This window comes from Ursus americanus, chromosome 3 (genome assembly GCF_024610735.1).
Source record: "Ursus americanus isolate L20-20 chromosome 3, mUrsAme1.1.p, whole genome shotgun sequence".
Classification (NCBI taxonomy): domain Eukaryota; kingdom Metazoa; phylum Chordata; class Mammalia; order Carnivora; family Ursidae; genus Ursus; species Ursus americanus.
The window spans coordinates 51789342-51807370 of record NC_142129.1 but is presented as its reverse complement, the minus strand read 5'-3'; the positions used below and the strand labels follow the sequence as shown (position 1 = coordinate 51807370).

The window sequence follows — 18029 nt, the reverse complement described above, 5'->3', positions numbered from 1 at the left end:
TATCACCAAGCATGTAATAATATAATTATGTACTACAAGCTCTTTTTATGAGAACTAATTTAATGTGTGCTATTGTTAAGCTCAGTCAAAGTCATAATATAGGAAATATTTTTTAGTATATGTTTCATATGTTTTGGGAAAAATATATTTTTAAAGATTTTATTTATTTATTTGAAAGGGGAGAGAGAGAGTGCTCACGAGTGCAAGAACAGGGGGAGGGAGAAGCAGACTCTTCACTAAGCAGGGAGCCCCAGACATGGGGCTCAATCTCAGGACCCTGGGATCATGACCTGACCCAAAGGCAGACGCTTACCTGACTGGGCCACCCAGCCGCCCCATGGAAAGTATTTCTAACAACTTGTAAGGAGAATTCTGGAGTGAAAGAAGCAGAATTCTCAAACATGAATTCAGTGGCTCAAATCAGACATGAGAAAGGTACTTTCAGTTAAGTACTCTTTGCACATTAATAATACAGGGGATTACTGTCAAAATTCAGTTTTCAGAAGGCTATAAAAGCTAATTCTTTATAGTCTTTATAAAATGATTATACGATGCTTTATTTTTTTTAATTTATTTTGTTTGTTTACAAGTAGGCTCTATGGCTAGTGTGGAGCCCAATATGGGGCTTGAACTCCCGATCCTGAGATCAAGACCTGAGCTGAGATCAAGAGTCAGATGCTTAACCAACTGAGTCCCCCAGGTGCCCCATTATACAATGCTTTAAATCACAATATATTTAAATTTCTTTGAAGAGATGGAAATATAATTATGGCCTGGGATCGAAAGTATCAAAACGAACTAACATAAGCTTCCATTTATAAAATTCCATGCCATTTTTCATTTCTTAGGAATCAAACTTTGCTTTTTCTTGGCCATATTGCTCTCCCCATATATATATATTTTTAAAGATTTTATTTATTTATTTGACAAAGAGAGAGCGCACACAAGCAGGGGTAGCAGCAGGCAGAAGGAGGAGCAGGCTCCCCACTGAGCAGGGAGCTGGATGCGGGACTCGATCCCAGGACCCTGAGATCACGACCTGAGCTGAAGGCAGACACTTAACCGACTGAGCTACCCAGGCGTCCCCACTCTTCACATATATTAACACCACACAGTGTATCTCCCAGCTTCACTTGCAGCTAGATGAGCTACGACTAAGTTTTGGTCCATGGGATAAAAGCTGAAGCCGTGTGTGATGTACAGGTGTGTTCTTGACTTGCTCCATCCTGCTACCTGGACTGTGACGCTAGCTAGCATCCCTCTTGGTTTATGAGATGAAGGTCAGACTCCAGGGACACTGGGGCAAAAAGCTGGAAGGAATCTCTGCCCTGGCTGACTTCAGAGCGTCCTTTCCAGCTCTATGCTGCATTTCTCTATTTTTACTCTCACACGAGAGAGCAATATATGTACACCTTGTCTAAGTTACCATCCTTTACACGCAGCCAGGCCTAATAACAAATAATACATATATTTATACACAGAAAATTCTTAGGAGCTCAAACACATGAGGAGTATGGTCTGCTTCTCAAGTGTCTCTATTATCAAAAGCAGGCAAAGTACATTTACCGAGAGATAAGTATTGTGAATTTATCCTGATCTCTACAACTGTGGATTTCTAAAATATGCCGATCAAGACACATTTGCCTTGCATGTTTTTTTCCAAAGAACAAACACCCTCCCTGGGAGACCATAAAATAGAGTAAATTGTCATAATAATTCTGAGACGTGCGCTTGCATTATGCCGATCAGCACAGGCAGAACTTGAGTTAACTAAAATATTTTTACAAAAGTCAGCACAGTGGTCAATAAAAATGGCTTGCAATGCCTTTAAATTCAGATCAAACTGAAACAACACAACAAGAGGCTACGTTTTATATGTGCAACTCTAGAGAATAAGATCCAAAATTAGGATGAAAAGATCTTCACTGTGTTCATTCTTTTTTCTTAACAAAACACATGACACTATTTATGGTATCTTTAAGCCTGCTACACAAAAACAAAATTTGAGATATCAAGCAAGGAAGAAAATTTAGGGGGAAAAAGCCTAACTTGCTTTAAGTACTATACAAATCTCTCTTCATAACAAGTGTATTTAAGGCACATTGAAAGTGATGTAATTATGGAAGTAGTACACCAGCTGCTTTAATATTAGAACTACTATTGAGTCTCGATATATACAACTCATCCACCAAAAACTATGCTCACTTAAGGCTGAGAATTTAAGTAGAAATACCCAGCCAGGTATGCAAAAGGCAGTTCTAACTTGTACTTTTCATCTTCACACTAAGTGAAGCTCATTTACAGGATTAAAGGATTTAGAAGATTCACAAAGTGTCTTGAATGCAGAGAACAGACAAGAACAGTAAATCTGAAGCCGAAAAGGATACAAAATTGCTCTAAAAATAACTTCCTAGCACTATTCAGATTACAATAAGATATTTTGGGGATTACAAGATTTTTTAGTTTTCCACATTTTCTGTTCACTCATATTTAACAATTCTGCCTAATTTCCTATTTATTGAAAGATTTGGGGGAAGGCCTGCCAGCCAAGCAGCAGCCTTATGTAAAAGGCAAAAAGCTGCAAACAGAATGAAAAGAATGGTTTCGATTGTAGAGCAAGAAAGCCCCAAGGGCAGAAAATGAGGATAATGGGAAATGGGAGGGGAATGTTATAATGAGAAAGACTGCAAAGAGAAATGAGAAAAGGCTCAATTATAGGTATGTTAAAGGCAAAAATTCTCCTGCTCTAAGAATATTCCTTTCAGACATGTGCTTGTCAATTACGGCAATTCTGTGGCACTGCACCCTTTCAATGAAGCAATAATTTGATTGAAACATGCTGTGAGAGATTAACATGCAGTGATTATAATCAACAAATTGCCATTCACTAACATTTCTTCCTCACACTGAGGAGACTACCTGAAGTACACACTCTTACACAGAAAAATGACTTAAATTTTTTTTTTTTCCTGATAGGATGCGAGTTTTGCTTGATGAAGGTGGCCCCGCATTTTAAAATACAAACAAGGACATCTGATGATCTCACTTTAAATCTTTCAACTGTCTGGGGAGATGACGCACAAGATCTCCGAGAGAAAGAAAGAGGAGAAAGAGAAGAGTTTTTTTCACTCTTCAACATTGTCTCAAATAGTCTCCAGTAACTTTAGCTGCTGATGTTACAGTAAAACTGTGGTCTTGCTAAAATTACTAGACTGTCAACTCTATTGACACAGTATCTTGTCTTCATGAATTTCAGAATCTCTTGTTCCTTCCAATTTGCTCCTCCAAAAAAGCCGGACTGATATCACACATTTAAACAAGTTTCTGGAAATAAAGCTGGACACGACAAAATCGCGTTTGTTCTAAAGTACAACATTAAATATGTCCAAACACCCAAAACTTACTGTGGTAGGAAGATATGGTAGTTTTACAAACTCAGAGATTTGAGAACAGCATTTCTTTTTAAAGGAACAGAAATCCATTCTCTTTTTATTTTTTTAGATTTTATTTATTTGAGGTAGAGAGAGGGCGTGACTGGGAGGGAGAATGCAGAGGGAGAGTGAGAGGGAGAAGCAGCCTCTCTGCTGAGCAGAGAGCCCTGACATGGGGCTCCATCCCAAGATCCCAATATCTTGACCTGAGCCGAAGGGAGATGTTTAACTGACTGAGCCAGCCACCCAGGTGCCCCATTTTCCTTTTAAAAGAACAAAAAAAAAGAGAAACAATTTACAAGAACAAAAAAATAAGTTAGTACCAAACTGAGAAGGTGTACTACAGAGATTCTTTTTTTTTTTAAGCTTTTATTTATTTGAGAAAGAGAGAGAGTGTGCCCTCATGTGAGCAAGCTGGAAGGAGAGGGAGAGAGAATTTGAAGCAGACTCTGAGCTGAGCGCAGAGCCCACCTCTGGGCTCAGTCTCATGACCATGACATCATGACCTGAGTTGAAACCAAGAGTCAGCTGCTTAACTGACTATGCCACCCAGGCGTCCCTGTACTATAGAGATTCTTTTTTTTTTTTTTTAAAGATTTTATTTATTTATTCGACAGAGATAGACAGCCAGCGAGAGAGGGAACACAAGCAGGGGGAGTGGGAGAGGAAGAACCAGGCTCCCAGCAGAGGAGCCTGATGTGGGGCTCGATCCCATAACGCTGGGATCACACCCTGAGCCGAAGGCAGATGCTTAACTGCTGTGCCACCCAGGCGTCCCTGTACTATAGAGATTCTTAACAGGTATACATTAGGGAGACAGAAGATGAAAACTGAACAAAGCTGTTACCTTTCTCAAATTTATTTTTATGAGAGAAGATTCAAGTTGCACTGAGGATGTGTGTTTCATAAGCCACCTCCATCCGAAGTCAAAGAGACTCGATAGATTTAAGCCAGTAGTTTATTCCCACAATAATAAAGCTGAAGACTCTCAGGGCCTCATGATTCTACAGGAACTTTGTGTCTGATCAGATAGGGCCTCTATAGTTTATATTTAAAAATACACTGTACTTTTATATATTCGGATTCTTTGAAAACTGACAATTCATGTACATACTTATGGCAACTTTCCATGTACCAGAGTATTTCATTATTTGTAATAAATTATTCTCCAGCCATTCTAGGAAATTAGAAATTCACTGAACCATAAAGAAATACCTGTTTCCCAACAGTGTGTCAAAGTGGGCACTTGAGGTGAAGGGAAAGCAAATAAAATGTAAATAAGGGAAATAAAGCAAATAAAATGTGCAGAGGTGAATGAAGGAGAAAGTCCATTCATTTTTAGGTCTCCCATACTGACTTCAGTTTACATGGAAAACCCCTCATGGTTCACGAGTTGAGGACATCAGCACCAGGACTGACTTTATAAAGATAACAGTCACATGTGAATTTTTTTAGAATATGGTGTGAAGGAAACCCTCAAAGACCCTCTATCTCACCTCCAGGCTCTAGGACAAGGACTTCACTCAAACCATCAGAAAGTGGTTGATATTTTCTTAAAAGTGTTCAAAGAACAAAGTCTAGAAACTTGTTGAGATGTCCAGGTTTCTCAACATTCTTACAGTCAAGAGGCTTAAGATTTCATTTCTCAGGTGCATCTTATTTTCCTCGTGCATCTTATTTTCCCTTATTTATCTTCAGATCCTCTTGGAATTAATTTTCCGTAGCCCTACAATATTTTGGTTTGCTTCTGGTGTGCTCTAGACTTACAGCTGAACATCAAAGATTAGAAGAGTTCCTGTGGACTCCACACGAAAATGATGCAATTAAAAGAAATGCATTCCAATCATCAGTTCTCATTCTAAACAGGGACTGTGTGCCTGGAAAGTATGCTGTACCCCTACTTGTATCTTCTTCCATTACGTACCTCCCTTTGCCCATCGGTTATGCGGTAATGAAAACCTCCACATTTCCATTATTAATCAGTGTATGTTAATGACCTTATGCTTCGGCTCTGTCTCACTTCATTTCACCTTGCTTCATTACCAACAAGAGTATTAATTAACCCACAGTCTACTGGCAGTGTAAAAGCATCAATTCCCTTGTTATCATACACAGTATCACATGTTTGAAGGTGGTGCGAATAGATGAGTCCAGATGAGGAACACCTCAAATGAAATCCAGTCAAAATCTAATTTTTAATCAGTCCTCACGTGAGCAGTCTGTGACACAGCATCAGCGGGTAAGGACCTCTTCCTCCACTCCCCCTCTTTTGTGACCTCAGGGAAGCAGTCTGCTCACCCAGTGGCCACCCAGCTCACAGCTGGAAACCAAGAAGCGGGCCTCTGTGCGGGAGATGAGAGCACTCTTAAGCAGCTCCCGGAGCACCTGATTTGGGGTTTATAGCTGGAGTTGAATGGTAGGTTTTTACTTCAATGAGGCCTTTTATCCATGACTCTAGTCACTAGAAAAAAAAAAAAAAAAAAAGATCTCTGGGAAAAAGCTAGGGATACAGCTGAGTTCATCTGCAGTTTCAGATGCTCGTTTCGGATAACTTCTACCTTAGTCTCTATGTCCATTAGATGGGGACCATTATCCTGTACTAAAATCCATCGGACGGGGAGGAAATTTGGACAAATGGAGGGGTATCCCGAGTATCTTTCAAATCCCGGCTCTCAAATCTGGAAGGGGCCTCAAACAACATGTGGCCTAAGTCCTCTGCTTTCATAAATGAGGCAACTGAGAAGAAAACTTCTACATAATTCTGATACCTCATCATTTGTCAGTATTAATTTTTTAAGTCTCCCAATGCTTCAATTATGGTCAGCAAATACATTACATTCTCCGTCATAGTAACAGGGAGGGAAGCTAAGGGCACTGCAAAAACACCAAATCAAACCAAACAGAACCCACAGCACAAAGATCATACAGCAAGCAGTAACTATATTCTAGCATGACCATTTGCACTTCTAGCTCTCTCTCGACAGCACTTTGGGGATTTTCCCTGTCACCATGGATAGCTACAAGTCTTTGCTTTATCTGGAAAAGTCGGCCTTCACCGAACACCTGAGGCATACCCAGGGCAGCTGGAGTTGGTGCTAATGAATTTAGTCTGCTGTTGACTTTTTTACTAAAGCATGTCTGCAAACAAAATTAACCTATTATTTAAAAGTGGCAGTTTCATAAAGCTGAAAAAGACTTCAAATGGCAACCTGGTCTAGTTATTTGTCTATGAAGAAGTTATTTTCACAGGTCAAGATGGTAAAAGTCTGATATCAAACATTTCCATGGATAAAGATTCCATGGCTTATAGTCCTAACTAGTACCATCCAGGACTAGTACCTATACGTACTTCAAATTTCTCCCTCCCTTCCTTCCTTTCTTTTCCTCAAGTAAATCTATTTCCCTTGGTTCTGAACTTTATTGAATATAACCAATAGTTTCATGTTAATTCTTGAAAGTACCTTTTTTTTTTTTTAAAGTAGGCTCCATGCCCAGCATGGAGCCCAAGGTGAGGCTTGAACTCACAACCCTGAGACCAAGAGTCAGATGCTTAACCAACTGAGCCACCCAGGTGTCCCTTGAAAATACTTTAAATACATTAAAATACCCTCTAGCTTATTTTTAAAGACAAGTGGCTATAGTTATCATAAAATAGTGCCCATAATGATTAGCATTTAATATCTACTATTTCCCTACTTCCTTTCTTGTCTGAATCCCTCCACTGGAACATATGCCCCACGAAGGTAAGGAGTTTGTTTTGTGTACAACTGGATCTCCACATCTAGGACAGAGGAGTGTTAAAGATATTTGGGGAATGAAGGAATTAAGTTTTTCTAAGGTATTCGTTCATGGTATAGAAATTGAGTAATTAAAAACGCACAGTTGTATTTTATCACAGAAGTAGTGTATAAAGTTAAGAGTAAAGAAATTACAGGAGGATGGCTAGTGATAAGAGATAGGATGTACTATCTTTCACCACTGGGGGAAAACTGCCACTTTTCCTTGGCAACGGACTCATTCTGAATATCCCAAGATGGCTTGGTAATACAATTTTGTAAATGGATTTTACTTGTGGGTGATAAATCAAAGCCATTCTTCGGAAATGTTACAGCATAATTTCTCAAAGAGCTTAAGAAGTTTCCCACTGAACAAGGTTATACACAAACACACATAAATCATCACCAGGTATGGTCACTAAGCCGTGGGTTCCAAGCTTCCTTCTCCATCAACATTCTAACTGCCCTTTGAGTCTGAAGAAATGCAGAAGTAACGTAAGTAATATGAAGGTAGACTGAATAGCCTATGTCCTTGTGCAATGGCTAAGTGATGGTGACTTCAGCATAAAATGACCACAAGGTTCTGAAACTTGTCTATAATTCCAGGAGAGACACCTCTCCTCCAGATCTAGAATTCCATGGTTCTGTGACATTTGGAAAGAGATTGATGTAGATCCCTTTGAATCAAGGTGTCTTAGTGACGAAAGACATCGCTAAGATTTTTTTTGTACGACTTGCTTAAGGTCTCAGGCTGGTTTGTTAATGGAGCGTAAATCTTGGACCCAAGACAGAATCTCATTTTAGTACCCTTTCTACTCTGGTATGTGCATTTTCTCCTTTCTTAAACCATGATTTCTTGCAGAAGTAGGCACCTTGGCTGTGAGACTCCAGGGCCACCCAGGGATTTTTATGGCGTTACAGAACCCTGGCAAAAATCCAAATGGGTTTTGTTCACTATATATCATCACCTCCTCATTCCAAGCGTTGAGAAATTCAACAGCTGTGTGACCAGTACCTCTGTCTCCTCTGTTTCCTTTTCTTCAAAATTATTTCAGTGGGTGGACCAGCAGTGCAGTCTTGTAAAATTTGAACCTGTCAGGCTGCAGAGGCAGGGGACCAGTGGACACGAGGCTGACCAGTGGACATAAAGCCCTGGAGAGGAGGTGGGGGATGGAGAGGAGGTGGAGAAAAGGGGAAATGAGCCCCTAACTCTCCAAGGCAGATATATATTTGTAACTATTAGAAACTTGGAATAAATCATAAAAGTTGGTGGGGGGCTAGATGAGACAAGGTCAGTGTTCTGTTTCTGTGGCTCTCACATCTGCCTGCATATTAGCATCACTTGGGGAGCTTTTAAAGTCCCTAAGGCTTAGGTTCCATCTCAGGTCAACTGAATCAGAACCTCTGGGGTGGGACCCAGGTATTGGTATTTTTTAAAAAAATGCCCCAGGTGCCTCAATTGTGCAGCCACCCATAAGATCCACTGGTCTATTTGTTACGTGACACTACAAAAATAAAAACAAAAGATAAATACAAGGTAATTTTAGGTGCATCTTAATTGCACAAAATCATGGAGAGATTTACCACCATCTGAAAATTTTCTGTGTCTAGACTCAACAGACATTTAGGTCTGCACAAGCTACGTGGCTACACGGTCATCAAGGTCTTTGCCACCTGCAAGAGGAAACCTGGGACAGAAATACCAAATATCTTTCCAGAAATCCTAAAAGGTAAGGAGATCAAAGAAAGAGGTTCACCTAAGTTGTTTTCTATCTTTCCAATGACTAGGAAAAAAACCTTCTTAGTTTTTCTTCGCAAGAAACACGCATCAAGCACTTAGGACAGGCTTGGTATTAGCTGGAAAGAAGACAGGGAAGTTCATAAAAATCAGTGCCTGTCCTCACTCTCCTCAAGGTTCTGTCAGTGCACTGCTCTAAAAAAGCCACCAGTGAGCTGGCAATGGAGATAAACCTCTGGACTCTATGGATCAGGTGAGACACCCCTATAACGTAAGGCAGGTACTTTCTTGGAGGTTACAAAGGTAAAGGACTCAATCTCTCAATGATCTGCTCAACCTGCAAGGTGCTGCTGAAAGCCGACCAGTAACACGTGATCAAAGCAGGCGCTTCCACACCGCGTGCCCATCCACAGAGTATGCTGAATGACAGCCTCCCGAGTAACCAAAGCAGCCACACCGTGAAGAAAGCAGGGCAAGCAGAATAAGCACGAGCTGTTTGGCTTTACCTGTGCCTACTGTCCTATTATCTGTTCATTGGTTTTTCTTAAAAAAACCTTTACTTCGAAAGGATGAATAAAGAATAAGAAAATGGAAAAAAAGAGGCCAGTAAGTAATGCGTTTCCTCTTGTGTTCTCCCTAAGGTGGACCTGTCATAATGCAGATTCAGAGAGAAAAATCAATAAGATGGTTTTTCTTCATGTAATCCATCCAATACATAATTTTCCCTGCTTTGAAGCAGAAGTCATTATTCCCAACAACAGCAGCTCTAAACAAAACATACTCTATCTATCCTTTCTAGGGAGTGGGAAGAGTTAAGTAGAAGCAGGAACCCCCGCAGACCCCGCAGACCAGGGCTGGCTGGGGGGAGCTTCCTCTCCCATCCCTCCAGCTCCTCTACTCACAACTCCTCATTTTGCTTTCTCCTTGCCTGCTTTGTAATTCTTCTGGGCTGGGAGTACTCAAAGATGTCTCCCCTACACCTGGGAAGATGAAAGACAAAGCTGCTTGATTTTTCTCTACCATTCCAAAGGTGTAAGTCAGAACCTGACCCTTGACAGAAGGGGTAATCTTTGAAAGCTGCGTCAATCACTTTCCACGTTCATAAACAGATATCCAGTGGCCAGACTCAAATAGTTTTTTCATTTGAAATAATGATTCATTCATTCATTCATGCATGCATTCATTTTACAGCCAATCTAATCACTTGGGAAAATCATTAGTAGGGTGCTCTTAAGCATCTCTAATATTATTGCTTTAAAACTCAGTTTGACTTCGTGGTAGAATACCATATGAACTGTTGTTTTCTCTTCCCGATGCAGGTGGCAACAGCATTACATTATGTCAATAGCTTTGGCATTCCCCTTCCTATTCCGTTCAATTAAGTCAACTTTTTTCCACTTGCATGTCCATACCAACTAGTAATCACTTCAACTGCTCCTCTGTGAGTGCAGAAGGTCTCTTTTTCGGGACTTGTACCTCCATTTTCACAACTAAGTGACTTTTGTGGGAAAGAGATGGGAAATGACTCCCATCTCTTGCACCGTTATTTACCCCAGCCTCTGGTGGGCACAGGAACGTAACAATCCAGAAAAGGCTCATCCTGGTCTGTGGGAGCACTTATGGCCTCCCATGTGCCCTTTCCTCCTCACTGCCACTGGGGCCATGCGGACGACCACCAGATGGCTCCAGCCGGCCCCATATGGCTCCCTCTCCCTAAAAGGGGTGCTAGAGAACATAAAAACGCTGCTGTATACTTTTATTGCAGGCCTTCTCATTTCCCTCCATCTGTCTTCCATATGTTTATACGATGCTATTAGGCTCTTGCACACATAGGCCTTTTATAATGCGGGCTGCCAGCCTGATGAGAATAAAGAACAAGAATTCACCTCTGCCGATAACAAGGGGCCTCAATTCCTTTAAATATGTGATTCATTTAGTATTCAAACTAGAACAAACTAATAACCTCTTTTCTTCAAGTTGCCTGTGGAATTTATTTTATTTTTACATCTATGATACTTCTTTTCATTTTAGGAACAAAAACCACACGGCAGCTTTTCTGCTGTGTTTTCTCCAAGCGCTGGTATGTGATGTTTTGAAGAACTGCGTGACTTCACTTAGGCCTCCCTATGGCATACACATCAACCTCTCTCTGAGTCTGACTCCTCATTTTCATCAAGTTCTCTGTTAATCACAGGGAAAGTTGTTAACCATGCTTTCTTTCAAGTGTCACTACAAAAATCTGAAGTTTCACACGTCCTCTGAAAACTCGAAGGAAATGAGGAGGAATAAGGAGAGGCTGACCCCGAGAGGCCTCTTCCTGCCTTGCTGAGGGCAAGCCACTGAGCTCTGGTCCTCTTTGCTTTGCTGGGCACTGGGCTAGAGTGACATATCTGATCCCAGGCGTGGTGTAACAGTCACTAGGCACCATGCACAACACCGTTTCCAGCAGCAGGCAACTCCTGGCATTAGTAAAGTAATCCGAGAGATTTCTCATTCCCAGTGTTAGATAGTGGGAACCTGTTATGGGCAGCTAGGCCATCTTTCTCAAAAAGCCACTGACAATTACAGAGAAGGAAAAAAGAAATCAAGTTAGGCCTAATACTGGCTTTAATAATTTTTACACTTACTCACATGACCTAGACACAGAGTCTCGCATTACAGACCAGACCGGGGTGTTTTTAAGAAGAAGCAAGCATTCAATCCCCTGAAACATCTATCCACATTGAGAGGTGTCCTCTTTGCAGCAGATTATTTGCCTGTAATCTAGTTCAAACCACCTGTGTAAAGCAGTCTGGTAATCAGTACATGGAAAATTATGCCCGGTGCCATGATGATAATATCTGATGAAGCAGAACATGGGAACAGTGCTCCAATGCACAAAATATTAATCAAAAGACGTACAAAAACAACCCAGCAAATGCCATGAGAATGTTTTTCTTTTAGCCTGTGTATAAATGACAGCTACTGGTTTCCCCCACCCCAAACATATGCAAAATAAAGTACCTATTTGATTTTTGAAATCAAAGTATAACATTACTGTAGGATATGGGATTGGGTCATTTTCCTTTTCTTTTTTTCACCCATTTACATATTTCACACAACTTTGTTTCTCTTCATGTCCTTTATAATGCAGTTTAGAGTCAGACATCAATTAGGTTCAGACAAAAAACTACTGGGACTCAAGGAAACTTGCTCCCACCTCCATAGTCATTTCACAATCCTTCCCACAAGGGAAAAACCTAAGGTGTTACTCAGCGGGAATTCAACCTACAAACACAGGTGCTCTGATAACAGCAAACAGTGCATTTGAGTCAGGAGATCAAGTTACAGAATCGAGGCTACAGCCAGAGGCCTATTCACTGGAATAATCGTTCCACGCTGGAACAAATTACAAATTCTGGTGAAGAGAAGTAAGTACTTGCCCTTTGGTGATAATGGAAGCACGGTCAGGTGGTTTTGTACATGCAATGGTACTGTTTCCCAAAGTGCAAGAGGGACAAAGCTGCATGGGTATTTTGCTCCCAGATTAGATAGAAAGGACAAGAAGTTTAATCAGTAAGACTTCAGTGAATTATAGTTTCTGGTCTGTGAAGCTATGGGTCGGATATTCTGCCCAGCAAGGCTTGCTCTGAGCAGTTTGTAAACCGCCTGGAGAAAGGCAGAAGTTGCTGCTAAGCTCACAGTTGCAGAGTAGTTGCATTAATTGTTGACATTTCCGCAGGGAGGCTGCTCCCCTCAGCTCACTGCTTCCCACAGGCCAGGTGAACGCTCGTCCCTTGTATTTCTTCCCAATGAACACCGGCTATTAAAGTCCTAGTTTCTTGCCAACTGCCTTTAGGTGAGATTTGGTAAAAATTGCCAAAGACACAAGAACATCTGCCTTCCTACCGTTTTCTTTGTACGGCGACTTCCCAGGCAGCTGCTCAGATCTACGTGTGTCCATTTACTGGATTGAAACAAAACAGCACGAGGCCAAGGGGGAGGCGCACAGAGCATATGCTATTTCTGCCCATGCTGGTTTTGGCTACAGCGGAAGCCTTGCCCCTACGGGTACTGACAAGGGCAGCTGCAGCTGTGGGGCTGGAAGCTGGAGACACCCCCCTGCCTTACCTGTTTCTTTGTCCTGGACTTCTTCCAGGTGCAAGTCATTCAAAAGATGCTCCAAAATCTTCTCGGGGGTCCCGGACACGACCACGTATCTGTCAGAGAGCAGAGAGTCCCCCGAGTCATCTTCGGTGGAAGACTGCGAGCGGCTGCTCCATTCATCGTCCTCATCCTCCTCGTCAATGTATTTGAAATAAGGCACATCGAAGGTAGGCAAGGGCAGCTCTCGGTCTGAGAGCGCTGCGGATTCCTTCCTCTCTAGCTGAGGGTCAAAGACCCTCAGCCGGGAGCTGCCCATTGTGAACGGCTACTAACAAAGGCATCCCCTAAGAGCTAAAAGATCTTGCCATCCCTGTCCTTTCCCTGGGAACTGAGTCCATCTGGCTGCCAAGAGCTCTGCAGTCAGCTAGAACGCTCGAGAGGCGGAGAGAAAAGGGGGAGGGAGGGACAGGAGGCAGAGGGAGCGAGTGAGATGGAGCGAGAGAAGGGGAGGCAGGCAGGGCCGAGGAAACAGGAGCGCGTGCCTCGGTGCGAACTCACCTCCAATCACTGTCGGCGCTGCCGGCAGGGGGGGCCGGGCCACAGCACTGCACCTTCCTCAGCACCAGGACGTTCCGCTCCTGCTCCTTCACCTGAACGGTCGTCACTTCATCATCCTGCTTTCGTTGGGGAGGGCAGTGGTGGACCGGACGAAAAGGGGAGAGAAAATTAAACAAACCGGCAAACAAAACCAAACAAACCCCAACCCCAAAACGGCGGCTAAACGGAAGTGGCATTTTTCTCAAGTTGCTTTCCACCATGATTTCTTTAAAGATCCTGAAAAAATGAGGAGTCTGGGCAAGAATCTCCCTCTAATGGTAGAGTGTCCAGGCTCAAATTCTACATACACTTCAAGTGTTAGGGAGACATAAATACTAAAGGAAATGGGGAAAAATAAATAAAGTGGGGCTAGGATTCAGAGAGTTCGCTTTTAAAACTACCTGAATGATCTGAATGTAAGGAATCAGAAGTTCAAAGTTTCAAAAAACAATATACTAATTGCATATGCATTCTCTTTTACCTTGTTAATGCTTATTAAATATCCACTGTATTAAAACTGGAAAGTCATAAATCATTTAAACACTAAAACAACGAGCAAGCCATATTAGTAGTTATAGTAGACACACATTCATTTACTTCACAGCCCTACTTTAAAAGGTGGGGAAAAAACTACCCATTCTATCACTCAGTTCATTTTTTCCGCCCAGACATAAGATGGCCTTCCAATTTATCCCGTACTAGTTTTGCCGGAATACAAGCAAAAATGGATCTCTAGTTAGAATCTCATCTAGGCTGAAATTCGCATGTCACGGGTGAGTGCACTGAATTTCTTCACCTCGGTCCCTTTTAAAAAGGAGAGAAGGCTGAACAATCATTCATTTCTGCACACACAGCTTCCACAGCCCAGAGCCAGCGTGGCCCGCTGACGTGGCTCTGTCGGAGTCCGGCTCGCTGCTGACCCAGCAGTGCGGAGGCCGACCCTGAGTGATGAACACTTCCAGAGTATATAGTGTGAAATTCTGCTGTGACACCGGGAAGGGTAAGGTAGCCCAAAAAGAAGAACTGGAAAATGCACGTAAGAAAAACTAGCCTCTGTATTTCTGAGATGAAAATGAAAGCAAGAGAAGTTGATAGTAGGTAGGCTTCACCTTAAAAATGATGTCACTTCTTTCAAAAGGGAAACATGCCCTAGAGTTCCTAGCATGTTTCTGCCACTGGCAGAAAATCCAACCTATAATTAGGAGCAAACATTAAAGGAAAAAAAAAAAGAATATTTTTCTCCCCAGTGGGTAAAACGTACTATGTCCACTGTACCTTATTCATCAGTTCCATAGATCTACCAGGGATATCAATGTATTTTATTCACCGTTCCTAAGAATACAAAAGCACTAATCACGCTATAATTGTCAACCAAATCGGTGACAAAATTATGATTTCAACTGCTGATGTCCTGATTCCCAAGAAAATGTGGGGACAAAAATAAAAATTACTGGTCACTCTAAACAGTAATATAATTTTATGATAATGTAAAAAATCTTTTAGTGGCAAATAATTTTACTATGTAAAACTGGTGTATTACATTTCAGCAAGGTCAGACGCTCAGTTACTGTGGCAATTAATGTTGGATATTCATTGTTCAACTCCCTGAGGATGGCAGTGTGACTCCTGTAACACGAATACCAATGTGTAATTGCTGTCTTTCATTTCTCCAAAGGGGTTCTTTTGTTATCCATGTAGTTGAAGTGAAATAAGGTGGCTGCAGAGAGGGGCATATATTGACTAAAAAAAAAAAAAGGCAGAATGTGGGTCTGGGATACTGAGACGCAGAAACAAATAATTCACTCGACAGTGGATTTGAAAGGACAAAAATCTTTCCCTGGTTTTCCTCTCATCGTAAGCCAATATTCATTTTATATGAGCCTGCTGTCATTCTGAAGTACATTTTACATCCTACATGCACGTGATATATGGCATTATTAACTTCCATGGGCCACGCACATACATATGGATGGGAAGGGCTTCTCTAATGTCTGTGTAACTAATATGTATTACAGGGCTGTGCAGAGAGCAGCCACACTCTGCTGGGCAGGGAAATAGCTGAATCATATTGATGTACTATCAATAGCATCTTATGTCATAGTGATAGTTTCCATTTTGAAAACCTGTTAAAAAATAAAGAAAAGAAAAAGCAGAAAAATCAATGTATAAAGGGAGATGTAAGTTATCTGAAATTGCCATGAAAACATAATAATCCTTGGTATTCTATTTGGCTTTCAGAAGGGAAGGTAATATGAATGCCTCGCGACTCATGCACCCTTACCTAATTGCTCTTCGTGAAAAAGAGCAGAAGTATCATGGTTGAGATTGTGAGTGTGAAACTTGGTTCTGGCGCTTGGTGAAGAATAAACGTATTTAGAGGTCTAACGATGGAAAACTGTTCAATGGCAAATGGTTCATGAAGTGTAAGTAAAGCATTAAAATGCTTAATTTATAGTCATTCACTCAACAAACAGTGACAGTGTCTTATGGATAAGGCACTGTGCTGGATACCAAGTGGCAAGCAGAGATGAGTAAGACAAGTCCCTTGCCCTTAACTAACAAGTTAATAGGCTCCCTAACAACATGACTGTAACTTGGCAAGCACCCTAAGATGAGGCCAAATCGGAGAGACAAAGCCAAGGTAGAACCCCTGGGATTTGACAGTCAAGACGGCTGCAAGTGACAGAGAATGGGAATGCCATGAATGGGACAAGAACATACAGAGACTGGTTCTGGTGAGACTGAAGAATCTAGTTTCAGACAAGTGATGTTTTAGTACCGATAATATATCATGTTATAGATACTTAGCAGGCAGTTAGAAATAATGAACTAGGCTTCCAACAGAGGTCAAGGGCAGAGACAAATTTGTGAATCATTCAAGTTTTGGGAGTGGTTGAGATTGTTAAGAGGGAACGGGAGAGAAAGGGAACTATCAAGATGGGAATAGGGGAAGGAGAAAACCTACAGAAAGTTGGGGAATAGGTAGAGGGTCAGAGTCTTGAGATGATGATGAAGTCAAACCACGGAGAATCTGGAGGGCATGATCTCAAGAGAGTCAGGAAAATGCTGGTCTGATGCCGTAGAGTTTACAAAGATTAAGTCTAAGAAAAAGAGATGACGAGATCACTTTGGTCCAGGGGTGAGAAGAGAAGGGCTAAGGTGTGACTGAATGGGGAGGGAGTGCACAGACAGAGATGACCACTTCCTGGGACTGCATTGTGAAGGGATGGGGTCACACTGCAGAGGCTGTGTGGCTGGGGAAGGTAGCAAGGTGAGGGGGATACTGAGAAGAGGGGACAAGATCAGGAACACAGTGGAGGGGGCAGGCTAAAAAAGGATGAATATTTCTTTCTGAACTCAGAGAGGTTTAAGGGAAGCAGGATGGGTGGAGACTTAGAAAAAAATAAAGTAGGGAAAATAAGGAAGCCACAGTAGAGGATATGAGATGGCTTCTATCTTCCTAGTAGAGGGGAGATTGAGACTACCTTCTGGAGGGGGGGGTTCAGGGTGAAGTTCGTGGACACACAGCTTCCACGGGTACAACAGGGGATAAATAAGTTATGAAAAAGAGCATCCCTAGTGGCTTTGTGGGATGGTTATACGCCTTTCTGCTGAAGGGCTCACAAACCTTAGAGGGGAACAGTGAATGACGGGGCCCACCCAGAAGAAAGGGCTGGCAGAGGAAACAACTGGAGGTCACAATGGGAGGGCCTCTGGGTGGCTGTCAGCACACCATGAACACAGCTCATCACCACATAGGGTCTGTCTGGCTTAGGGAAAGCAGTGAGCCAAGGAAGGAGTTGATTACCTGGGAAAACATGGAGGGGCTGAGGCTAAGTCCCCACAGGAGCTAAGGGAGCCAGCAGGGAGTGGACGAGGAAGCAGGTAGAAGGTTTTATCAAGGGGAGACAAATTCGTGAAGTGGAGCAGTTCAGAGTGGTGAAGACCGAGAAAGAGCAGAGCAGCCCCTGATATTCAGGAACTGGCCTGGCACTCACAGCTAGGCTGGGGCTTGTCCTGTGAGCATCAGTGACTGTGGAAAATCGACATCAGACAAGGCCAATCTGTGATGGTGATGGAACAAGATAAACACATGGCCACACGGTAATCACACCTGAACACAGACAAAGCATGAACATTGGCCAAGCCAGAAAAAACCAACAAAGCCCAGATAATGAGTGACTGCTGCTTCTTTCCCAATTACCACTTTAGTTTTGCCCCCTGCCTTCCCTGTAGGTAAGACTCAAGATATCCAGTCAGAGTTACCCCATTACCTGATAGCAAAGTCCTGCTTCTTTAAACCCTCCCCCAAATCACTGGACACAAACCCAAGTCCTATGGATCCTTTCTCCTAGCACCCTCTCATATTGATCTGCCCCATGGCTCCCCATAGTGTGAGGT

General features: G+C 42.2%; 1 protein-coding gene across 10 annotated transcripts in view; it reads right to left on the bottom strand.

The window, feature by feature from the left end:
• RAPGEF5 (Rap guanine nucleotide exchange factor 5) overlaps window positions 1-18029 on the bottom strand; it is a 328587-nt gene that overhangs the window by 55647 nt on the left and 254911 nt on the right. For 9 of the 10 annotated variants that reach the window (XM_087860981.1, XM_087860984.1, XM_087860979.1 and 6 more), the window contains 2 exons: window positions 13590-13708; window positions 13056-13144 (listed from right to left, as the gene is read on the bottom strand). In XM_087860981.1, the coding sequence (XP_087717107.1) occupies window positions 13056-13144; window positions 13590-13708 (208 nt within the window). The remainder of the gene's footprint in view (window positions 1-13055; window positions 13145-13589; window positions 13709-18029) is intronic. The other variant, XM_087860978.1, reaches the window with a different exon arrangement.